General features: G+C 36.5%; 1 protein-coding gene across 7 annotated transcripts in view; it reads left to right on the top strand.

The window, feature by feature from the left end:
- LOC138314455 (tyrosine-protein phosphatase non-receptor type 4-like) overlaps window positions 1-26643 on the top strand; it is a 120838-nt gene that overhangs the window by 37920 nt on the left and 56275 nt on the right. For 5 of the 7 annotated variants that reach the window (XM_069254809.1, XM_069254806.1, XM_069254804.1 and 2 more), the window contains 2 exons: window positions 1854-1922; window positions 5701-5976. In XM_069254809.1, coding sequence (XP_069110910.1) covers window positions 1854-1922; window positions 5701-5976 — 345 coding nt within the window. Of the gene's footprint in view, window positions 1-439; window positions 452-1853; window positions 1923-5700; window positions 5977-26643 lie in introns of all 7 variants that reach the window. The other 2 variants (XM_069254807.1, XM_069254808.1) reach the window with 2 other exon arrangements.

Raw genomic sequence — 26643 nt, forward strand, 5'->3', positions numbered from 1 at the left:
AAATTAAAATACATTAATCAATCAAAGAGTCCATTCATGTAAAAGTTAGAACAGGCATTAAAGAAGATTAAACTGTATCATTTTCAACTTGTAACTGTGAACTATTGAGGTTCCCAACTTTTCACCCGACAAAAAAATTGAAACCAACTTTTCTAATGGATATAAGTGTATCTTATATATATATATAAACAACTAAATGTATAAAACTTAATATTTCCTTCATAGATTACTTTTGAAGTGATCCAAAGAGAAGGAAACTTGGTATACCATCTCTACACAAAGATAGATAACTCAAAGGCAGAAATGTTTTGTATGATTAATTTTATCCAATTAATTATATAAATGAAATAAATATAATTTCCTTCTAATCTTACGTAATCAATCATGTAAACTATAATATGTAAATCACTCAAAACAAATTTGTTTTCGTGAAATATAGTTTTAAAAGAAGGTATGTACAAATATTTACTATATACGAAAGGACATTATAAACGGAATGCTTCAAGAAGAAATAATTTCATGCTTTGTTGGTAAGCAGATCTCTTTGATATGAAGAACAACTGAAAGGATATGTTTGATGAGAATGTGATGTTTAAACAGAGAATAGAAATGTATTATCATTGGACTACTAATATAGAAATAACTTGGTTTGGGGTGTTAGAACAACTTATCCACCCCTGTTAGTACATAATGGACTGTTCTAGTCTTCGAATTGGAAGAGTCTAAATGGGACTTCGGGGGTGAATGAGTTTCAAATATTATCTTTCAAATTACTACAACTAGATCTAGTCTTTGGAGATCATATTCTAATGATGATATTATACAGTTTTTAAAGATGCTCCACCATTGACAATATCTATTATTTGGACAATGATTACTGTTGTTCCTATAAATGTCTAATTACCAGGTAACACAAAAATTTGTATCAAATAATTTGTTTTGATTTTGTTGTCTGCACAATCGGTACCAATTCATATTGGACATAGTGCCATGGTTTTTGTTGGGATCCAATTATACATTTTAATTTGTTTTATTCTGAAATAAAATAAGAAGCTTAAACATTTCAATGATGGTAAAGGTGTAAAGCATGGGACATTTGTTACTGAAAAAATATTAATTTGTGTACTGGTGTTTTTGATAGATCAAAATAATCATTCGTTGGTGGTGTAGTGCATTTAAAGTCACAATAAAGTGTCAATTTTGTTGAACTTTTTTTTTTTTGTAAAAAGATTTCAAATGAAATTCTGCTATGATCTCCATTGACTAGAAACGTATAGTGGTTGGGTCACAGATAAACAACTAAAGAGATTTTTTGTTTGGTTTTGGTTTTTTCGTAAAAAAAAAAAATCTCTATCACATCAAACACAGAATTTGCTTTTGGTTCTTTTCACTAAGTTTTTTTCTGCAACTGATATATACTAAATCAAGATCCAATTCAAAATGTGATACAGAAAAAAAATCTAACCAAGGGAGGTAACTCCTGATGGCTTATCGAAGTTCTAGTTCTGGCTCCTATTTGGAGGATCCAAGCCAGCAAGTTATATACACAAGTGATGATTGTTAAAATAATTTTACTTTTCACTAACAATTTTAGTCTTATATCAAAAAAAAGATAATGTCACATTTTGAAACTTGGACAAATAATATCCTACGAATTGACATGGAGCTTTGCAAGCTGATCTGATCTTTGTTTGTGACCTATTTCACCCAATCATTTTACATACCAGGCATCTGAAATCAAACTCGACAAGGTATGTTCTTGTCCCCCTAAGCCCATCCTCACCCTGTCAAAATAAAAAGAAATAATTCCAGGACAACATTGATATTCCAACTAAATGAAGATCTATTTCCAGCGGAAAAACGGAGTTCCAGACTTTGGAAGAAAGCAAGCGGCGAACTAAAATGGATCGTTCGTTTTCCAGGTGAGAGCCTGTTCTGAGAGGGAGTCTTCTCGTGTCCTTATAATATCTAGCTGTGTATTCCCCTGCTCTGCATCGTGTAGCAAGGATCCTAAACAATCTAGTGTGAAAACTCAATAGCTTTTATACATAATTTCGCATTTTGTCTTATTTAAACAGTTACCTCCCCTTGTGAGCATATGGTATTTGTTGCACTGTATGTTTTTATGAAGCTTTTCTGTAAAGATTCTACGTCCATGAAGTAACAAATTATACGTGCTCACAAGAATAGATAACTCTGTATGTATAAGGGCACATTTAGAGAGAAAAGGTTTTGTAAGTCATTATTTCTAAAACCAAGTTAACATTTTATTTTATTTTTTATTTCTAAAATGTACGCCCCCAAAATTTAGCTGTAGCCGTATGAGAATGAATGGCTATTACACGTAAGCTTTCTGAATGGGCCGAATATGTCCAAATGTCATCTTAGTTTGCATAGATGCCTTTTAAAACAATTTTTATTTGCATGATACATATAAGTGCGTATTGTTGTATGAATAAATGACTTTTCTTCTTATTGCTATTAGGATCATCGGATTTTTTCGGTAATATAGCAGTTACTTAATAGATTGATTGGGTCAGACGTGATTTTTGTGTTATTCTTATTTGTACTGGGAAAGAGTTCTTCCTGTAGGTAATGGATCCTGGGAAATCTTCACCCTCATTCCTAGACCTCTTACCCAAAATAGCATTTGATGTATTTCATGGGATGTGCCTATATTTCTTTTACTCTGAATTTTTAGCTCACCTGGTCCAAAGGACCGAGGTGAGTTTGTGCCATATCGTAGCGTCCGTCTGTCAACAATTAAGTTTTTCTTCATTGGCTTGTAATATCCTTATGGAGTGCAACAAAATTTTTACAAATGGTTGGCCTAAGTGTCAGGGCTTAAAGGCGTAAAATCAACTATCTATATCCATGCAACTTCTGAAACTAAACAAAGGATATCACCCATATGTGAGTAAATAACTGGTAACATCTGTGGTTGTACAAATTGTACAAAGTGAAGGGCTGAATCCCCAGGTGCCTGATGGATGGGCTAAAGGGATCAGTTTGGCTATATCAATATAAAACAAGGCATATTCATCATGTTTGAAGAAAAAAACTCAGGTAACATAAGTGAATGTTTACTGAGTTGTTACCAGGTGAGCGACACAGGCCCCCTGGGCCCCTTGGTTTTTTTTGAGTTATGATTTTTTTTCTGTCTTATTTGTTTTGAAAAAATATTAGAGAGTAGATAAACATTTTCCTAGTATGCACATGTTATTGTGATGTTTTTGTCTGGAGTTCAAACAATGAATTTCCTTGCTCACATGGACGATTCTTCTTCTGTCTCAATCAACGCTATTGTGTCGCGCTAAAATACCTCAATATTCATTTATGACATATGAAGGTATAGGGAAATTCCTTGTTCACATACCAAATTGAGCAGAATTAGCTTGAGATTTATTAAGAAACATCTAAATATTTGGGTTATTCATTAGTTGTATATTACAGAGTTATCTCCCCTTGCGAGTAGGTATTGCCTGTGTGATGTAATTTGCGAGCAAGGGGGGTAACTCTGTAATATACAAAAAACAGAGTATTTGATTTTACAAAATTTCCTATACCGTGACATCAGTATCTTTTTAACATAATATCTATTAGTTTAAAGAAACAATCAATAAATATGAAAGTATTTTGCTGAATTCATTGTGATCGTGACTAATGCATCAGTAATAGAAATGTGCCACCGTCATTTTGGCTCTGACCCCCAGGGGGCAGGAATGGTGGGGCCCATTTGGGAGGGGAATTAGAGGTAAATATTCAAATTCCTTCAGAAAAGAAACAATGAACCTGTATTCAGAACATTACTTGGCATTACAAACCAGGTGAGCGATACAGGCCCTCTGGGCCTCTTGTTAGCTCACCTGGCCCAAAGGGCCGAGGTGAGTTTGTGCCATATCGTAGCGTCCGTCTGTCAATAATCAAGTTTTTCTTCATTGGCTTGTAATATCCTTATGGAGTGCAACAAAATTTTTACAAATGATTGGCCTTAGAGTCAGGGCTAAAAGGTGTAAAATCAACTATTTATATCCATGCAACTTCTGAAACTAAACAAAGGATATCACCCATATGTGAGTAAATAACTGGTAACATCTGTGGTTGTACAAATTGTACAAAGTGAAGGGCTGAATCCCCAGGTGCCTGATGGATGGGCTAAAGGGATCAGTTTGGCTATATCAATATAAAACAAGGCATATTCATCATGTTTGAAGAAAAAAACTCAGTTAGATGACATAAGTGAATGTTTACTGAGTTGTTACCAGGTGAGCGACACAGGCCCCCTGGGCCCCTTGGTTTTTTTTGAGTTATGATTTTTTTTCTGTCTTAATTTGTTTTGAAAAAATATTAGAGAGTAGATAAACATTTTCCTATATGCACATGTTATTGTGATGTTTTTGTCTGGAGTTCAAACAATGAATTTCTTTGCTCACATGGACGATTCTTCTGTCTCAATCAACGCTATTGTGTCGCGCTAAAATACCTCAATATTCATTTATGACATATGAAGCTATAGGGAAATTCCTTGTACACATACCGAATTGAGCAGAATTAGCATGAGATTTATTAAGAAACATCTAAATATTTGGGTTATTCATTAGTTGTATATTACAGAGTTATCTCCCCTTGCGAGTAGGTATTGCCTGTGACATGATGTAATTTGCGAGCAAGGGGGGTAACTCTGTAATATATAAAAACGGAGTATTTGATTTTACAAAATTTCCTATACCGTGACATCAGTATCTTTTTAACATAATATCTATTAGTTTAAAGAAACAATCAATAAATATGAAAGTATTTTGCTGAATTCATTGTGATCGTGACTAATGCATCAGTAGTAGAAATGTGCCACTGTCAGTATGTGTCTGTGCATGGAAATGAATGTAACAAGATCTTGCATCCTGATCTAGATTTTTACTTGAATGGTTGCTCTGTTTTTCTCGAGACGAAATCTTCCAATAATCCCCTTGCATCAAACTTCACTAACATTTAAATAATATAAACATACTTTTGTTTGTAGATCATGTTCAGATGCCTGGTGTATGCCCATATTTGTAGTGATGATTGTTCTTCAAAAATTAAAAGATGTTCAGATTTCATATAATCTGTATAGTTTTTGGATTTTGTCTTTGGTGTTTTTGACCTGTTCATCACCTGTGTTTATTTTACCTTGTGATATTATGGTTAGTTTTGTATGTAATCAGTTTTGCTTGCTTCAGAATCTACTAACCTTGTTTGTATTGACCCTGTGCTAACCTTTACATCTTTCCTCACAATACTCCCAAGCCTTTCACATATAACACAATCTTCTGATTCTAACGATGGAAATCATAGACTCGCACATTTGATATCATTTTCTCATTCCTTCATCAGGTTGTACAAAAAAATTGATGCATGATTATTGTAACAATTGAATTTGGCATCAAAAGAATTTTCCTTGAAGAAAGACTTTGTACAGAGTCTTCTGTATATCTCTGTTAAAATGTTCTTCATTAGTATCAACATTAACTAAGATTTTTTTAATGAAAATTTGAATGAATTTCTGATGTTTGCAAAATTATTTTGAATATTGGGTATTCTATCAATGTTCTACCAGCTTCAGTATTTTAACAGCTGATCATTTGAGGATATTGATGGTGGGATTCAGAAAAGTCTGTTTTTATTGATGAATTAAAAAAACATCTCTTATTTCTTAATTAGGTCACCAAGTAAAAAGTTTGCGCGGCGAACAGTGGGTGGCCACACAACCAAAGTGATAATGGAAGAACGGAACTTTATAGATGGACATCGAAATATCCCTAAATCACAAACATTTTCGGGACTCAGTAGTGATGGTTCACGAACAATTCCTGCAAGTAGCAACCATTCCTTCAATAGACACGACAGCGTGAATAACCAAATGCGGGCAACCCTACCGCACGACTACAAAGTTGGGTCATCGGCACGTGGATCTGTGCATTCAGAAAAATCAGACGAGTAAGTAATAAAGGTGGCAGTTATCTCCCCTTTTTACTGTGTTTTCGTAGCCAATAGCTTATAGGGAGTATTCCTATTGAACAGAATGTATAAAGAGTGTAAGGTAAGTAGTATTTATATAATTAGACAGTTCTACAAAGGCAACACTGGAGGAGACCAGGGAAATAGTAGAATGATTTCTTTTTCAGCTCTTTGTTGACTGGCAATACTACAATATTGTTTACGACATATCATATTTGACCCAATAAGCGCCCCCATTCCTGTAAGCGCCCCTCCACCATTTTTAGGCTTCAATTTCACTTACTTTGAATTAAATGTAGACTGAAATATGGAAACTTTATTGGTTTTCTCACTGGTTACTTTATTGAATTAATTTATGACTTACTTTGTAGAATAATTTAATGAATAGCAAGTCTAAATTTGTTTCTTGTAAGTGCCCTGTGATTTGCTTCAAAATTTTAAGGGCACTGGGCGCTTATTTGGTCAAATACGGTGTCTGCATATTGACTGAGATACACAGGTATCCTGTTAAGATACAATACACATGCTCTAGTTGTAACAGGTTAGCTTGTTGTCATAAGACTTTTATTTTCAGTGATTGACGAATGCCGCTCTTCACCAATGGTTCATTACTTTAGAATTTTACATTTCAGATATCAGTCCAATTCGGCTGAATAAGTGATGCACTTTTACAAAAATAATTTTGCAAGGATATTATTGATGGCTTTCATGTTTTAGATATGCTAGTAAAAGTGTCTTTGTTTCCAAGGAGATTTCATCAAGAAATTATCCATTTTTATGGGTGTCTGAAAACCTAAACTTGAAGGCTGATGCATGTATACCTTCACTTGTGTGCTTCAAATACAGTCAATATTCATGATTATGTTGTCAAAAGTGAGTATGCAAACTCCCTGGACTGCAGAAATCAATTTGCAATTGGTGTTTGTCAAAATCAGATTGCTAATTCAACCAATGTTAATGTGGTTCTTCATATACACATCTGAGAAACCATGATGACGGTATCCATCCCAACGAACCAGAATCTTACTTAGTAAACGCCTTACCTGTTGACCCAGACGTAACTTTAGATAAGAGAACCATCATAAGCCCATTAACTGATAAGTTATCTCCCTTTTATCAATCAACTCATTCAATGGTTATCTCCCTTCAACAGAATTTGCATTCATAAGGAGGATATTTTCACCCTAGCTGCTTGAATGGGTCTTTACTAGTGGTGCCTCTTACTAAAATGACCTTGTATCATATCGACATAAATCTCTGTTTAAACTCAATGTCAATAGGATCAGAGTAGTGTCCATGATATATTTCAGGGGGAAATACTAGAGTTAGATTTCTAGATTTATCCGATATCTATCAACAATAATTGAAAAAAAGATAACAAACAAAGAGTATATATGAAAAAATGAAGTAAAAAAAATTCAGGAATTTTATTTGCCTTTAGAGTGTGAAAAGAACCAGATTTTCTTTCCTAGAATTTAAAAAAAGGATATCAGAGAAAAAGATCTAAATATAAAACTTAAACACAAAACAAAGAGAGATTTAAAGTTAGAAACAAAATGCATTATACCTCTTCAATAAAGATCAATTTAATCAAAAACTATACACCGTGTTTGCCGTAATTAGTGTCCAGGGCACATAAATGATTAACAAAGGTGGAAATATGCAAAAATTATGCCTTTTACCCTTTGAAATGCAGTATTGTGGCATGATTCACATGTAAAAAACTCGCAAGTTCATGTAATATGGGATACAATGCTGATGTTAGAGGCATCACATGTTGTAAAACATTATTAAATCCATGGAAACAGGGCGTGTATATAAATACAACTTCAACTCTTCTCCAGAAAAAGGGAGGGGTGCTTATAGGGGAAAAATCTTCTCCAGAAAATGGGAGGGGCGCTTAAAGGGGAAGGGGTGCTAATTACGACAAATATGGTATGTTAACTTTGGCAGAGATTGCTGATGATTACATACTAAATATATGTGGATAGTTTTAATTAGCTCGGTATAGACTAAAGAGTGACTGGTTATATACAAACACCGGTGACACCATTTACAGGCTTTGTGATCTAGCAACACAATACCATTTCATATTTCATACACATAGACTATGGTGTATCGTGTAGAAATATTGACTTAGGAGCTGTCATTGTGCTGTACTGTAGGAGTGTTGTGTGCCTGTTGCTAACACACCTGTGTATACCTATTGTCAGACATTGGCTGAGCCAGTAATGTTGCTTACTTTGCTAACTTACCGCATGTAATACACAACACAAATCTAGTCCTTAATTGTTCCAAAATAGAAGTTCTATTTTATTTTGGAATTTAGAAAAAAAAAAAAAATGAAAAAAAATGTGTGTGTTAAAGTAGGAAATTTTACAATTTCAGTAATGAATTTAAGAATGTCGGTTATTTTACGAAGGTGTTAATTGTTCAATATCAACTTGATTTGCTTTTAGTTACTTTTTAATTGATGATCAGCTTCTTGTTAATTGACCCATGATATATGGAAAGCGGTTGTGTATAAAATAAAAGTTTTTCTCATATTGCTGAATTAAGCTTGGTTAAAAGATATTTTTGACTGACATTTATTTTAAAGTGAACAGTCGGGTAAGGATGGCTAAAGTCGGTAAAAATGGTGTGAATGTATCCAGTATAATTTCTTATGAAATGGAAAAATAAAATCTCTCGTCAAAATCTGTCTGCGTACGAAGAAATTAATTTAAAGTATGGGAATTCTAAAACGTCCTCCCGGCTCACTATGTCCGTGGTTACATTTCCACGCAGCCTCGCTTTCAATGCTTTCAACTTTTCTTTACTTTAATGGTCAGAACTGGGAAACTAAGCAGAACTTGACTGTCGTATTAATATGTGAGAACTTTTGGAAGGCCAATGAACGCATTTAGACTGGTTTTCTTTGCCCGACTATTCACTTTAACATTGAAATGTCAACATATATTTCAGCCTTTTGAAGAAACCCTACAATATCTGAAGTATTTGTCCTAACATATGTGTTTGTCAAAATGCTGCTCTAATGGTTTATAGAGAGTTTGAACAAGGATTTGGTTTGAATGTTATTCCAACTGTTTTGGTTGTGTTTACGACTGTATGATTCACAGACTGGTGTCAACACCTAGTAGTGATATTTGGTGAGAAATAATCAAGGTCGCGGTCACGATTCGATCCTGTTGTAGTGATAGTTTGGTCAATATTTAATCAAGGTATTTTACATGCTGTAGAACAGATTTTATCTTCACTAAGACTATAGTAATCCTATTGTAAAATATTGAGTCACTTGTATTCAGTGGAAAAACAGCCATATAATGTCACTTACAAAGTAATTGACTCGAAGAAAGAAAAAAAATCTGAGATTATCATAAATGTAAAGGAATGCTATATCATTATGTGATATGTGTTAAATCCAGGATTATTTCTAATTAAGTTTGTTATTTGCCTTTAAATGCCTTATATAATGTAAAAAGCAGGATTTGAGTACCTGTTATCCTAAAGACCAATACACTTTCCACCTTTTCCCTAGGGGCTTCTTAAAACATCCAGATTAGTACAGATATTTTCTCTCGGTTGATAAAGGAATGACCTTTGTTAGGGTCACTCGAGGGATTTTTTTGAAGATGGCCCCCCCACTGATTTTGATTATACCAGATAATATCCTTCTGGTCGATAAGTGTATGTCCATGCCTAAAGGTTTGGGAATTGTCCTTTAAACACATTAAATTAAGTGTGTAACAGGCATTTAATTGGATAAATAATTCTATTGTTTGATTATCCCGATCTTTTTTGTAGATTTAACAGCAATTTAATACTGAAAACCAAGACTGCCAAGATATCTGTTTACTATTAAACATTAGGAGCATATTTTATTAACAGTTATACTATATCCATCTTTGCTAAAAAAAAAATAATTTTATTTTAGCTAAACTTAGGGAAATCAAATAGTGAAAAGACAAATAAATTGTCACAGTTTACTGTTCGTATCATATTATGTAACCATGTTCGTTTTGTGTGTCTAGATAAAAGGGACAGATCGCCTGGAAAATTTGACATTTTTTTTTGTCCACACGCTTGGAATTACTTCTTTGTCCCATATTTTATATGTATATAGATAGAGACATACGAGGCTATGTACTTGGGTGTCAACATGGTTACAGTATTTAGATTTATGAAAAACATTTTACATCAAAGACAAAAAATTAAACTTAAAGAACAGTTCTTATCTTTGATCTAGTTGAAATAGAATTGCTGATTTAAGGTTATATTTTTGTCCTTAGTAAAATGGGGCCTTTGTGGAGGCACAATGGGATGTTTGTTTGTGATTGAACATTGTAATGGTGAATCAGTAGAATAAATATGGTACACTTACTTACCCCATCTGCTTGATTGGTTATTAAATATAGTTCATTTTAGTCGAGGCAGCTCCAAATTTGTCTTTATATTACCTGTCTATCGATAACACAGTAATTCCAGGTAATTAAACTGGTGATAATGAAGTTGTAGATTTCACCTGTGTAGAAAACCTTGGTGTATTGGGTTTAATTGCTATCATGAATTTCAGGTTGATTGCGTTTCAGTGATTGTGTTTCAGTCTAGTTTCTGAAATAAAGGAATTATTTTGTGACAGCATGCATGTATTTACACAAATGTATTATACAGATGTATTTTACAATGTTTATAATCATGATTATATTTTCTGTGCTTGATGGTTATAATCATGATTACCTGTGTACGATGGTTATAATCAAGATTACCTGTGTACGATGGTTATAATCATGATTACCTGTGTACGATGGTTATAATCATGATTACCTGTGTACGATGGTTATAATCATGATTACCTGTGTACGATGGTTATAATCATGATTACCTGTGTACGATGGTTATAATCATGATTACCTGTGTACGATGGTTATAATCATGATTACCTGTGTACGATGGTTATAGTCATGATTACCTGTGTATGATGGTTATAGTCATGATTACCTGTGTACGATGGTTATAGTCATGATTACCTGTGTGTGTACGATGGTTATAATCATGATTACCTGTGTGTACGATGGTTATAATCATGATTACCTGTGCACGATGGTTATAATCATGATTACCTGTGTACGATGGTTATAATCATGATTACCTGTGTACGATGGTTATAATCATGATTACCTGTGTACGATGGTTATAATCATGATTACCTGTGTACGATGGTTATAATCATGATTACCTGTGTACGATGGTTATAATCATGATTACCTGTGTACGATGGTTATAATCATGATTATTTGTGAACAAAGGTTATAATCATGATTATCTTTGTACAAAGGTTATAATCATGATTACTTGTGTACAAAGGTAATTATCATGATTATCTTTGTACGAAGGTTATAATCATGATTTCTTGTGTATGAAGGTTATAATCATGATTTCTTGTGTATTAAGGCTATAATCATGATTACCTGTGTATGAAGGTTATAATCATGATTACCTGTGTACGAAGGTTATAATCATGATTACCTGTGTACGATGGTTATAATCATGATTACCTGTGTATGACGGTTATAATCATGATTACCTGTGTACGATGGTTATAATCATGATTACCTGTGTACGATGGTTATAATCATGATTACCTGTGTATGATGGTTATAATTATGATTACCTGTGTATGATGGTTATAATCATGATTACCTGTGTATGATGGTTATAATCATGATTACCTGTGTACGATGGTTATAATTATGATTACCTGTGTATGATGGTTATAATCATGATTACCTGTGTACCATGGTTATAATCATGATTACCTGTGCACGATGGTTATAATCATGATTACCTGTGTACGATGGTTATAATCATGATTACCTGTGTACGATGGTTATAATCATGATTACCTGTGTACGATGGTTATAATCATGATTACCTGTGTACGATGGTTATAATTATGATTACCTGTGTACGATGGTTATAATTATGATTACCTGTGTACGATGGTTGAACTCTGCGTACCTGAAGCATAAATTAAGGTTATATTTTTGTCAGTATGTAGACCGTTATAAATCGTAATTTTTACCTGTTGTACCCAGAGACAAGTCTATTTGTAGACAAATCATTGTGTGATTAATGGCATGTGTAGGTATCAAATATTAAGTGTGCACCAAGTTTATGGACCCCCTGGATAATCTGCAGTTTGGCAGTAGCACTTGAGTAGGTATTAGTGAATTTGCTCCATTCTTTGTAACTTAGGGTGGTAAATTACTGTTTCTTACCCACAGAAATCTCTAGGCTTAAAGCTCTAGGCTTGTAAAGTGATTATAGGTGAATTTCTACTCTTAGATGTGATTTTATACTTAGGTACATAACTATATACACTATTCAGGTCACCATCAGTAGCTCCAGAAAAGGTGTGAAACATTAGCTTATGCATGGTTCCTTGTTATAAAAGTTTGCCTTAAAGAGTTTCTTATTCTAAAGGTATATATTTTTGATACATTATTTCTATTGTATTGTTGTTATTTTTGATACATTATTTCTATTGTATTGTTGTAACAACGGCTGGTAGTGGGCTTGTTCGAAAGTTCATACAATTGATTTAATGATGTGAAGATCAAAGAGATTTGTGGGAAATTGCCTGATATTTTTTATAAATGATTGAGTCATTAAGATTGTGAATTGATTAACATATTGAAGCATTAAAAAGACATTTGTCACTTTGTCAGATGGGACGGAGCAAATTGATTTCTTCATTAGTATCAGGAATATCTTCCAAGCCTCATTAACTTGATTAATTATGAAGCAAAAAAGAAAATATGAAGAAAAAAAATTTGTAACATTAGTTGTTTTGAACATTCAAAGCAGTAATTGTAGATATTTGTACAGTTATACCTTCCGTAGCAACCATCTTGTTTGTATATGACAACATCAGAATAAGACCACATTTTGTTTTTCCTCAATGTCCAATTTTAATTCATTTGATCCGTGTAATGAGGCAATTCTATTCTTCAAACTGCATGGGTGGGAATTTTAGTTCATCTTATCCAAAGCCATGCTTTGTCTATCGTTTTGTGCTTGTCTTTGTGCTGCAGTCATGTGCTATTTGTAAATTTTCATGCAAGCAACTTCTTTTTAACAACTGAAAGGTCCAGGGGACTGATATTTGGCCTGTAGCATACTGGCAACTGAGTTTGTTCTAATGAATGACCTTGATTTTCATTCAAGGTCACAGGGGTTATAAATGCTAAAATCATATTTGTCAGTAACTAAGATGCAAATAGGTCTGATATTGGATTGAACATGGCTCACAGATAAAAATCAGATGACCGTTATGTCCCATTGGCGTCTTGTTAGACAGGTTTGACCATTACAGTGGATGGAATTTTAAAGTGTACTCCATTTTAAAAGCAGACTTAATGATATAGCCATATTTACTGGAAATATTGAGGATACCATATTTGACCCAATAAGTGCCCAGGGCGTTTAAAAAATTTTAAAAAAAATGGAAAGGTGCTTGATAAGACAAAATTATTCCAATCCTATACAATTTTGATAGTCTTGGTCTTACACCCGGGCAATTGAAATTCAGAGGCCTCAAAAGAGGGAGGGGTGCTTATAGGGACATGGGCACATATTGGGTCAAATACGTTTAGTTTTAAGGCTTGGGCTCTCTTTAGGATTCGTTTGGTAAAAATAAGGAATTATCTAAGTGTGTGAGTAGACTACCAAGAAGGGGTGTCATATTACCAGGAACTTGTAGACTGATATACCAAGTCTAAACCCACACTGTATTAAGTCACCAGAACGAACCCCAGCCCGGAGGAAATGGTGTGAAATTAGGGACATTGAATTTGCATTTTAAGTAGATATAGATATCTTTAATGACCTGTATCTAATTCAAGAGCAGTTAATTTATGATCATATCATGTTATATATCTTTACAGGATGGGCCTGTCGGTTAAAAGAGGAATTAATTTTACAGTCATTTTATACAAACTAAGGAGGCCATTGGATATTACCACTATGAGGTTTTAAAGTGTTTAGTAGCTTACATTGAATGATGTTTATGACCCCGTCATGGGCATATAGTGTTATCCATGTTCGTCCCATCCTGTCCTCTGTTGTCTCGTCCACTCTTGTCTCGTACACTGTTTGTCCCTTTGAATCCCATCTGGATGTTGAAACTTTACAAAAGCGTTCAAATGAAAGACAATTGGAAATGGCATCTATGTTTTATAAAAGAAATACTTAGCTATAGAAATAGCTGTAATTGTTTTATTTTAATAAGACATTTTCAATTATATGCCAGATTTTTCTGAATATAACTTTAGGTATTAAAGAATGAAGGTTTGCAAGATTAATTATAATCGTAGGTGTTGCTGATTAGTAAGCTTTGACAGTTGCTTGAAGTGAAAGTTTAAGGCAAAAGGGGCTTTACTTTCATTTGAAGTATTAGTAAACAATTTTGATATTTTGGTTAATCTTACAACATGGTAGCATCATCAAAAGTTAGTACACTATGTCCTGCAGTGTAAACAAAGATAAAAATCTGCTTGTTAAAAAAATGTGATTTTTTTTTTATATCAAAATTGCATAAAATTATTTAACCTTGACCCAAAAGGTAATAGGTCAAGAATGTCTTTGAAACTTTCAAAAGTGTATGCCAAAGATCCCACTCTTAAACCGTCAAAAGTGACCTATGCTTTTTCTCTCGATGTTTTTAATATAGTATGTCAACTTTCGTCCATGGCAGATGATACAAAGACCCGAGGACTGAAATTGAGTTATGAATATTCCCAATGATAATGCATGTTGATTCCTGTTTGGCACTTTGATAAGTAAATGGTTGTGTATAAGATAGAAGTATGTATGTGTAGAACCGGTGATGGATTAGCCAATCATACCACAATGTTATACTGTATTGGTATACTGTGATTTACGAGCCATCAAACGTGAGAGATAACTTGATGTACCTACAACAAACTTCTCTTACCTATAGGGTACCACGTTTACCAATAGCTAGTTGTAGTTTTCAAAACATGACATGTCATTTTATTGTCATGATGAGCAAATTAAACAGCATAATGAACCAAATTCTATAAACAAAAAAAACAAAAAAAAAATGTATTTGGATGACTGGTGAGGATGATACAATGGTCCTATTCTCCAAATTAGTACATCACATGATAATTACTAGGAATGCGATTGGATAACAGCCATGGTCTATTTTGCAACAGTTCCCTGTCCTTCCCAGTTCTCCTATAGTGTTGTCTGGCGTGGTTAGTCCCCTTGTCTTTGACACGGGGACTATATACCTCGCCAGACAACTCTATAGGAGAACAGTTCCCTAGGGAAAGGGCCATAATAGAATAATAGCAATATAATGGTCATTTTATTTCCATGGTCTCAAATGAGAAGTAATATAGGGGGATTGATTAGACATTGAGTAGTGGTAGGTGTGAACATTTCATGAAACATTTCATACGCAATCAAAAATAAAGATTCATTTAATATGAATAAAATATTCTCCTTGTTTGTTTAACATATGAAGTGTCTTAGTGGTAGATAATTTGGGAGCGTTGGTTGTCTGGCAGCGGGAGAATGTGAGGACGGCATGATTTGTTTGTGGGCTGTTGATTATGTAGGATTGTGCTGTACTAACACCCCTCTTTACAAGATTTATCTACATACAGGGGAACTTCTTTATCTACTAAATCATTCTTCACATTTATTAATTCTCACCTAACCATTTATGAAAGGTTTACAAAATTGTTTTAAGCTTCAACTTGATAAATGATGCTTTAACTGCTATTTTACATATGACATATGGAGTATTGAACAATATAATAATGAATAAATGTCCTGTTGCTTTTGTAAGACTTCAGGTATCTTGACAGATTTTAAGGCAGCAGTGAACCTTATATCTAGTTATTCTTCCTGGAAGGGGGTAAAAATTCACCAACACAAAGCGGTGGAGCTCCTCCTTGAAAATATTCAATAAATAACATGCGAGATATGTGTGTATGTCAACATATAGACAAACAGGCAGGGGATTAGCACTGCCTTACACCTAGCATGTGGCCATAACTATCAATAATCTACAGTAGATATTAAGTTGTATAATCCTAGTCAAAGATAAAACATGGACTCAATTTATTTTGACTTAAGTTTCCATATGCAATATCCTGTGACTGACTTCACTTTGAGGAATGTTTAGGAAAAGTCTGCTAAATTTTCATATTCATATATTGATTTGTAAAAAATTTCACAGCCATAGAATTATGTTAAATATCTATTTATAGCTGAACATTATGATCTTGTAGCAAATCGATCTTTTTAATTCCACTTATCATTTTGTCTGGTATATAATATTGACTGCATTCAGAGGTTTTTTTAGAATGATAAGAAAATATTCCCATTAATTTTCAAGGTGTTATATATTGACAAATACAAAGATTGTAAAATAAAAACAATAAATTACAGCTTTGGAGAATTTTTTTTTTGCAGAAAACACACACAGAATTTTAAAAAATATTTTGATTTGTTAGTAAATTGTAATAAATCTCCTAGTGCCACATAATATATACATTTACAGACTTGCTATCTGGAATCAATGCTATTGATGTGGAAGTACTGAGAGTCTTTGAAGGTGACGCGTACAGAAATGACATCAATAGTCATACTTGGTTCAGTCACAATGCCAATCATATAACCTAATGACAATTGTTCAGGGCTTGAACACTGCTGACATTCGTCCAAACATTGATTTCTAGGGAAACACAAGGTGTGATGGTATAAAAAATATACTGGTAGGAAACGTAGAGTTTCAGATGAGTAGATTTTCCTAGATTGGTTTACTGTATTTGTCTCTAATGTAAAAACTCAATATGTGATTTTGAATTCATGTCCTTTTCTTAGCTCATGTCTAGTAATAAGCCAATGTATAGTATTAACCCACATTCGGTAAAAAGCCCATGTCTGGTGATAAGTCCATGTCACATGACAAGCCCATGCCTGGTAATAAGTCCATGTCTGGTAATAAGCCTATGTCTGGTAATAAGCCCATGTCTGGTGATAAGCCCATGCCTGGTAATATGTCCATGTCTGGTAATAAGCCTATGTCTGGTAATAAGCCTTTGTCTGGTAATGAGTCCATGTCTGGTAATAAGTCCATGTCTGGTAATAAGCCTTTGTCTGGTAATAGGCCCATGTCTGGTAATAAGTCCATGTCTAGTAATAAGTCCATGTCTGGTAATAAGTCCATGTTGGTAATTGTCTGGTATAAGCCTTTGTCTGGTAATGAGTCCATGATGAGTCCATGTCTAGTAATAAGTCCATGTCTGGTAATAAGTCCATGTCTGGTAATAAGTCAATGTCTGGTGATAAGTCCATGTCTGGTAATAAGTCCATGTCTGGCAATATGTCCATGTCTGGTAATGAGCCAACCTCTAGTAATAGGCCCACGTCTGGTAATAAGCCTATGTCTAGTAATAGGCCCATGTCAGGTGATAAGCCCATGTCTGGTAATAAACCTATGTCTGGTAATAAGCCCATGTCTGGTGATAAGCCCATGTCTGGTAATAAGTCCATGTCTAGTAATAAGTCCATGTCTGGTAATGAGCCCACGTCTGGTAATAGGCCCATGCCTGGTAATAAGTCCATGTCTGGTAATAGGCCCATATCTGGTAATAAGCCCATGTGTGGTAATAAGCCCATGTCTGATAATAAGCCTATGTCAGGTAATAAGCCCATGTCTTGTAATAAGCTTATGTCTGCATGGTCATAAGCCCATAGAAAAGATAAAATGTAGACTTTTAGATTTTTAAAATTTTTCTGTATTGGTGTACTGCATTCATTCAGAAAAATCATCATGAGGAATTTGGTTACTTTTCAAAAAAGCCCATGTCTGCATGGTAATGAGCCCACGTTTGGTAATAACCTCATGTTTAATTAGGTAACAAGCCTACGTCTTGTAATAAGCCCATGTTAGGTAACAAGCCCACGTCTTGTAATAAGCCCATGTTAGGTAACAAGCCCACGTCTTGTAATAAGCCCATGTTAGGTAACAAGCCCACGTCTTGTAATAAGCCCATGTTAGGTAACAAGCCCACGTCTGTAATAAGCCCAGTCTTGTAATTAGTAACAAGCCCACGTCTTGTAATAAGCCCATGTTAGGTAACAAGCCCACGTCTTGTAATAAGCCCATGTTAGGTAACAAGCCCACGTCTTGTAATAAGCCCATGTTAGGTAACCACTCTTGTAGGTAACAAGCCCATGTTAGGTAACAAGCCCACGTCTTGTAATAAGCCCATGTTAGGTAACAAGCCCACGTCTTGTAATAAGCCCATGTTAGGTAACAAGCCACGTCATGTTAGGTAACAAGCCCACGTCTTGTAATAAGCCCATGTTAGGTAACAAGCCCACGTCTTGTAATAAGCCCATGTTAGGTAACAAGCCCACGTCTTGTAATAAGCCCATGTTAGGTAACAAGCCCACGTCTTGTATTAAGCCCATTTTTGGTAATTAGCCCACGTCTTGTATTAAGCCCATTTTTGGTAATTAGCCCACATCTGATGTGTCATTGTACATTAGTCTCGGCCCATGTCTATCAATATGCCCATATCTGTAGTATAAACCCATGTCTGGTAGTGTAAAGCCCATATATTAAGTGAGTCTTTGTATTCAATTATGGTAACTATTGAAATTTCAGAAATAGAGAGTATATTCATTTGCTATACTGTAAAAACAAGTTTTCTACAATCAGATATATAAGCTGCTTGTGTTTGAAAGGTTTACATATCTCCACTGGTGACAGAAAAGGTTACGGTTGTAAAGAAACAGTATTTGTTCTTTATTCACACATGTAAAAATGACCTTCAACGTTTAATTTGAAGGTCATTTTTTAAATTCACCAAAATGGAGACATAATGTTATGTAGGAAATCTCAGATACAGTTGACGGTGGATATGATATGAGGTATTTTGTTACAGCTATCTCCATGATCTGTTGTCCTACTTCTCAGGAGTGACTTCTATAGAATGATGCCATGTTAAAGCAATGTTTCTCACCTATAGATATGTTACAGTTTCAACTGACGGCTTTGTCTTATGTTTTTAGTGTCATAAGATTTCTTTTAAATTCCCTATTGTTAATGCTATATTGTACGTTTCGTTTTCTATACTCAACTGACTGTTCCTCTCATTGTTGATTAAATCTTGTACATTTTGTCATTCTTCACTTGATCAACATCTGGTAATTAAAAACTACATTATTAACTGTTATTCCAATATTTGTATTGGGGATCTGATGTTATTACACCCCTATAAAATTTGGACTGACCCGCCAGCCTTATATTGTCAACACTAACCTGGGTAGGTGCCATTGTGTATACAAGGTAGACCAGGTATAGAGCAGGTAAACACAGGTAGATGGCATCATGTATACGGTATATTGAGCTCCATGAGATAGGTCCCTGGTATTGATAGTTTGTCAGGTGTATGAGGACTAGCAATGCTTTGTGTGCAGGAGTTGTGTATTGAACGGGTATTACGCTGGGCACGTACCGCGAAACGTCGAGTGCTATTTGAACCGTGTCACACGGTTAAAGAATATTTGTAATGGAATTCATTTGATAGAGTGAAAGCATAACGGCCAAGATTATGATGCATTAGGTTTTGTTGTAGAGAGCGGGCCGTAGATTAGAGGATTTGACCCGAGGTATTAGTGTTTTGCCTGTTAGTTAGTGGACTATTTAGCCTGATATTTATGTGTGTATTGGGTTATTAGCTTTACTTCTATGGTTTCCTATGTATATCACACAGGACAGTATAGGACATATAAGCCTGGGAATTTTAAATAGCGCTGTGTCCAATATTGTTGGAAAATGACAAAGTGTCACTCAAAAAGTCAATGGAATGAGTAGCTTGTGATGAACATGGTATAATGATGATCACGGAGAAGAGAGTATTTTTTCTGTATGTCATGATGTTTTCCTTTTCTGGATTATAATTGGATTTAAACTATCTGTACCATTTCACTTTATATGGGACCAGCTTCTGTCAAATGAAACTTACGCAGACGAAAATGGAGTATTAAAGGAAAAAATACTTCATATCCGATGATTATTTAATCCAAAGTGCTTCAGTGAAAAGTGCCTTATTGAAAAGGAAATAGTATATAGTGCCCTATTGAAAAATAATTTTGAAAGTGCCTTATTGGAGAAATATTTCAAAGTGCCTAATTGGAGGGATTACCTGTGAATTTTATATTTGGTTTGAAGTGAGAGAATAGAACAGTATGATGGACCAGGAGTATTGAAGCTGTGGACGCCTGACATATGGGGAAAAGTGCCAGTCTTATCTGTGGAAGGTGGGTATGTTATAGAGGGTACAATGTAACAGGTCGGATTTTAGAGGGTACGATGTTACAGGTCGGATTACAAAGGTACAATGTAACAGGTCAGATTAAACAGGGTATAATATGTAACAGGTCAGAATATACAGGGTACAATGTAACAGGTCAGAATATACAGGGTACAGTGTAATAGATCATATTAAACAGGGTACAGTGTAACAGGTCAGAATATACAGAGTACAATGTAACAGGTCAGAATATACAGAGTACAATGTAACAGGTCAGAATATACAGGGTACAATGTAACAGGTCAGAATATACAGGGTACAATGTAACAGGTCAGAATATACAGGGTACAATGTAACAGGTCAGAATATACAGAGTACAATGTAACAGGTCAGAATATACAGGGTACAATGTAACAGGTCAGAATATACAGGGTACAGTGTAACAGGTCAGAATATACAGGGTACAATGTTACAGGTCAGAATATACAGGGTACAGTGTAACAGGTCAGAATATACAGGGTACAATGTTACAGGTCAGAATATACATGGTACAACGTAACAGGTCAGAATATACAGGGTACAATGTGTAACAGGTCAGAATATACAGGGTACAATGTAACAGGTCAGAATATACAGGGTACAATGTAACAGGTCAGAATATACAGGGTACAATGTAACAGGTCAGAATATACAGGGTACAATGTAACAGGTCAGAATATACAGGGTACAATGTAACAGGTCAGAATATACAGGGTAACAATATAACAGGTCAGAATATACAGGGTACAATGTAACAGGTCAGAATATACAGGGTACAATGTAACAGGTCAGAATATACAGGGTACAATGTATATAGGTCAGAATATACAGGGTACAATATGTAACAGGTCAGAATATACAGGGTACAATATTACAGGTCAGAATATACAGGGTACAATGTACAGGTCAGAATATACATGTCATGATTATATACAGGTACAATGTAAAGGTCAGAATATACAGGGTATAAGGTGTAACAGGTCAGAATATACAGTGTACAATGTAACAGGTCGAATATACAGGGTATACAATGTAACAGGTCAGATTATACAGGGTACATTGTAATAGGTCAGAATATACAAGGTACATTGTAAACAGGTCGGAATATAAGGTACAATGTAACAGGTCAGAAATATACAGGGTATAATGTAATAGGTCAGAATATATACAGGGTACAATATAACAGGTCAGAAATACAGGTACAATGTAATAGGTCAGAATATACAGGGTACAATGTAACAGGTCGGAATATACAGGGGTACAATATACAGGTACAATGTACGTAGATATACAGGGTACAATGTAACAGGTCAGAATATACAGGGTACAATGTAACAGGTCAGAATATACAGGGTACAGTGTTACAGGTCAGAATATACAGGGTACAATGTAACAAGTTGGAATTTACAGGGTACAGTGTTGGTTAGATATAATGTGGTATGGTTAATTAATGTGATTTTCTACTCCTGCTTAGATCTGAAAAAACCAGTTGTATTTCCAGTCCTTATATAGCATCAGTAAAGATGACAGAACCACATCAACAGAGCACCTGTCTGTCCTGTATGTAACAAGTCCTTTTCTATCTCCGGTAGGATATAGAGATTTAACCTTCTATCAGTGAAATGTTGGACTCAAGTCTAGGGTTATCGTGATGATTACACAAGATTCTTGGTGATCACTTGAAATCTTTAAAAAGAGATAACTAAAGTTAGGTCCTCCCCTTGCTGATAAGCCACCAGTCTTACCTGTAGGTCTTAGGTAGATTGAATCAGCTGACACATGTTTCTATTTTGTATTGAATATGTTATTAAGAATTATACTTTTGACAGGTTTCACATGTAAGCCCTGGCACAATGACTTCATTTTTCTAGTGGGATGCATTTTGATTGATTCTTTTGATTAACATTCAATTATCTGCAAATAGAGTAAAAATTTGTATATTTACGTGGTTGTATAAGTTTAAAATCAAATTTATCAGTACATGTATTTGTAAGTTTTCAAGGGGTCGTGGTCGATTGTTAACATGTCCTGAAATATATTAAATAAGTCCTGTGCACCACTTCTAGGTTACACGTTTTAATCTCGTGTAGGGAAGTTGCCAGGTACTGACTGTAGGTTGATGATTTTTCTTCAGATACTCCTACTGTCCTCCGCCTGCTATACCTGACACATCCCTAAATGACCTTAGCTGTCAATAGAACGTTTAACTAATAATCAAGTCAAAGTAATAGTTATTGAAAGGATATATAATCATTTCTCTCAGTATTATTTCAAATCGACAATAAATTAAAATTGTTTTTTCATTGTTAATTACGATATATGTTGGGATTGGCCTATTTGACCGTTGTTAGGTTGTCCTATCTGACCATTGTGAGGTTGTCCTATCTAACCATTGTGAGGTTGTCCTATCTGACCATTGTGAGGTTGTCCTATCTGACCATTGTGAGGTTGTCCTATCTGACCATTGTGAGGTTGTCCTATCTGACCGTTGTGAGGTTGTCCTATCTGACCATTGTGAGGTTGTCCTATCTGACCATTGTGAGGTTGTCCTATCTGACCATTGTGAGGTTGTCCTATCTGACCGTTGTGAGGTTGTCCTATCTGACCGTTGTGAGGTTGTCCTATCTGACCATTGTGAGGTTGTCCTATCTGACCATTGTGAGGTTGTCCTATCTGACCATTGTGAGGTTGTCCTATCTGACCGTTGTGAGGTTGTCCTATCTGACCGTTGTGAGGTTGTCCTATCTGACCGTTGTGAGGTTGTCCTATCTGACCGTTGTGAGGTTGTCCTATCTGACCGTTGTGAGGTTGTCCTATCTGACCATTGTGAGGTTGTCCTATCTGACCGTTGTGAGGTTGTCCTATCTGACCATTGTGAGGTTGTCCTATCTGACCGTTGTGAGGTTGTCCTATCTGACCATTGTGAGGTTGTCCTATCTGACCGTTGTGAGGTTGTCCTATCTGACCGTTGTGAGGTTGTCCTATCTGACCGTTGTGAGGTTGTCCTATCTGACCATTGTGAGGTTGTCCTATCTGACCATTGTGAGGTTGTCCTATCTGACCATTGTGAGGTTGTCCTATCTGACCATTGTGAGGTTTCCGTTGTGAGGTTGTCCTATCTGACCATTGTGAGGTTGTCCTATCTGACCGTTGTGAGGTTGTCCTATCTGACCATTGTGAGGTTGTGACCGTTGTGAGGTTGTCCTATCTGACCGTTGTGAGGTTGTCCTATCTGACCATTGTGAGGTTGTCCTATCTGACCGTTGTGAGGTTGTCCTATCTGACCATTGTGAGGTTGTCCTATCTGACCATTGTGAGGTTGTCCTATCTGACCGTTGTGAGGTTGTCCTATCTGACCGTTGTGAGGTTGTCCTATCTGACCGTTGTGAGGTTGTCCTATCTGACCATTGTGAGGTTGTCCTATCTGACCATTGTGAGGTTGTCCTATCTGACCGTTGTGAGGTTGTCCTATCTGACCATTGTGAGGTTGTCCTATCTGACCATTGTGAGGTTGTCCTATCTGACCATTGTGAGGTTGTCCTATCTGACCATTGTGAGGTTGTCCTATCTGACCATTGTGAGGTTGTCCTATCTGACCATTGTGAGGTTTGTCCTATCTGACCATTGTAAGGTTGTCCTATCTGACCGTTGTGAGGTTGTCCTATTGGACCATTGTGAGGTTGTCCTATCTGACCATTGTGAGGTTGTCCTATCTGACCATTGTGAGGTTGTCCTATCTGACCGTTGTGAGGTTGTCCTATCTGACCATTGTGAGGTTGTCCTATCTGACCATTGTGAGGTTGTCCTATCTGACCATTGTGAGGTTGTCCTATCTGACCGTTGTGAGGTTGTCCTATCTGACCATTGTGAGGTTGTCCTATCTGACCGTTGTGAGGTTGTCCTATCTGACCATTGTGAGGTTGTCCTATCTGACCATTGTGAGGTTGTCCTATCTGACCATTGTGAGGTTGTCCTATCTGACCATTGTGAGGTTGTCCTATCTGACCGTTGTGAGGTTGTCCTATCTGACCATTGTGAGGTTGTCCTATTGACCTCTCTGACCGTTGTGAGGGGTTGCCCTCTCTGACCGTTGTGAGGTTGTCCTATCTGACCATTGTGAGGTTGTCCTATCTGACCGTTGTGAGGTTGTCCTATCTGACCGTTGTGAGGTTGTCCTATCTGACCGTTGTGAGGTTGTCCTATCTGACCATTGTGAGGTTGTCCTATCTGACCATTGTGAGGTTGTCCTCTCTGACCGTTGTGAGGTTGTCCTATCTGACCGTTGTGAGGTTGTCCTATCTGACAATTGTGAGGTTGTCCTATCTGACCATTGTGAGGTTGTCCTATCTGACCGTTGTGAGGTTGTCCTATCTGACCGTTGTGAGGTTGTCCTATCTGACCATTGTGAGGTTGTCCTATCTGACCGTTGTGAGGTTGTCCTATCTGACCGTTGTGAGGTTGTCCTATCTGACGGTTGTGAGGTTGTCCTATCTGACCGTTGTGAGGTTGTCCTATCTGACCGTTGTGAGGTTGTCCTATCTGACCATTGTGAGGTTGTCCTATCTGACCATTGTGAGGTTGTCCTATCTGACCGTTGTGAGGTTGTCCTATCTGACCGTTGTGAGGTTGTCCTCTCTGACCGTTGTGAGGTTGTCCTATCTGACCGTTGTGAGGTTGTCCTATCTGACCATTGTGAGGTTGTCCTATCTGACCATTGTGAGGTTGTCCTATCTGACCATTGTGAGGTTGTCCTATCTGACCGTTGTGAGGTTGTCCTATCTGACCGTTGTGAGGTTGTCCTATCTGACCATTGTGAGGTTGTCCTATCTGACCATTGTGAGGTTGTCCTATCTGACCGTTGTGAGGTTGTCCTATCTGACCGTTGTGAGGTTGTCCTATCTGACCGTTGTGAGGTTGTCCTATCATAGACCATTGTGAGGTTGTCCTATCTGACCGTTGTGAGGTTGTCCTATCTGACCGTTGTGAGGTTGTCCTATCTGACCATTGTGAGGTTGTCCTATCTGACCGTTGTGAGGTTGTCCTATCTGACCATTGTGAGGTTGTCCTATCTGACCGTTGTGAGGTTGTCCTATCTGACCATTGTGAGGTTGTCCTATCTGACCATTGTGAGGTTGTCCTATCTGACCGTTGTGAGGTTGTCCTATCTGACCATTGTGAGGTTGTCCTATCTGACCGTTGTGAGGTTGTCCTATCTGACCGTTGTGAGGTTGTCCTATCTGACCGTTGTGAGGTTGTCCTATCTGACCGTTGTGAGGTTGTCCTATCTGACCATTGTGAGGTTGTCCTATCTGACCATTGTGAGGTTGTCCTATCTGACCGTTGTGAGGTTGTCCTATCTGACCATTGTGAGGTTGTCCTATCTGACCGTTGTGAGGTTGTCCTATCTGACCATTGTGAGGTTGTCCTATCTGACCATTGTGAGGTTGTCCTATCTGACCGTTGTGAGGTTGTCCTATCTGACCATTGTGAGGTTGTCCTATCTGACCGTTGTGAGGTTGTCCTATCTGACCGTTGTGAGGTTGTCCTATCTGACCGTTGTGAGGTTGTCCTATCTGACCGTTGTGAGGTTGTCCTATCTGACCATTGGTGAGTTGTGACCGTTGTGAGGTTGTCCTATCTGACCATTGTGAGGTTGTCCTATCTGACCATTGTGAGGTTGTCCTATCTGACCATTGTGAGGTTGTCCTATCTGACCATTGTGAGGTTGTCCTATCTGACCGTTGTGAGGTTGTCCTATCTGACCGTTGTGAGGTTGTCCTATCTGACCGTTGTGAGGTTGTCCTATCTGACCGTTGTGAGGTTGTCCTATCTGACCATTGTGAGGTTGTCCTATCTGACCGTTGTGAGGTTGTCCTATCTGACCATTGTGAGGTTGTCCTATCTGACCGTTGTGAGGTTGTCCTATCTGACCATTGTGAGGTTGTCCTCTATGACCGTTGTCTCTGACCATTGTGAGGTTGTCCTATCTGACTGTTGTGAGGTTGTCCTATCTGACCGTTGTGAGGTTGTCCTATCTGACCATTGTGAGGTTGTCCTATCTGACCGTTGTGAGGTTGTCCTATCTGACCATTGTGAGGTTGTCCTATCTGACTGTTGTGAGGTTGTCCTATCTGACCATTGTGAGGTTGTCCTATCTGACCATTGTGAGGTTGTCCTATCTGACCGTTGTGAGGTTGTCCTATCTGACCATTGTGAGGTTGTCCTATCTGACCATTGTGAGGTT

Source organism: Argopecten irradians, chromosome 2 (assembly GCF_041381155.1).
Source record: "Argopecten irradians isolate NY chromosome 2, Ai_NY, whole genome shotgun sequence".
NCBI lineage: Eukaryota > Metazoa > Mollusca > Bivalvia > Pectinida > Pectinidae > Argopecten > Argopecten irradians.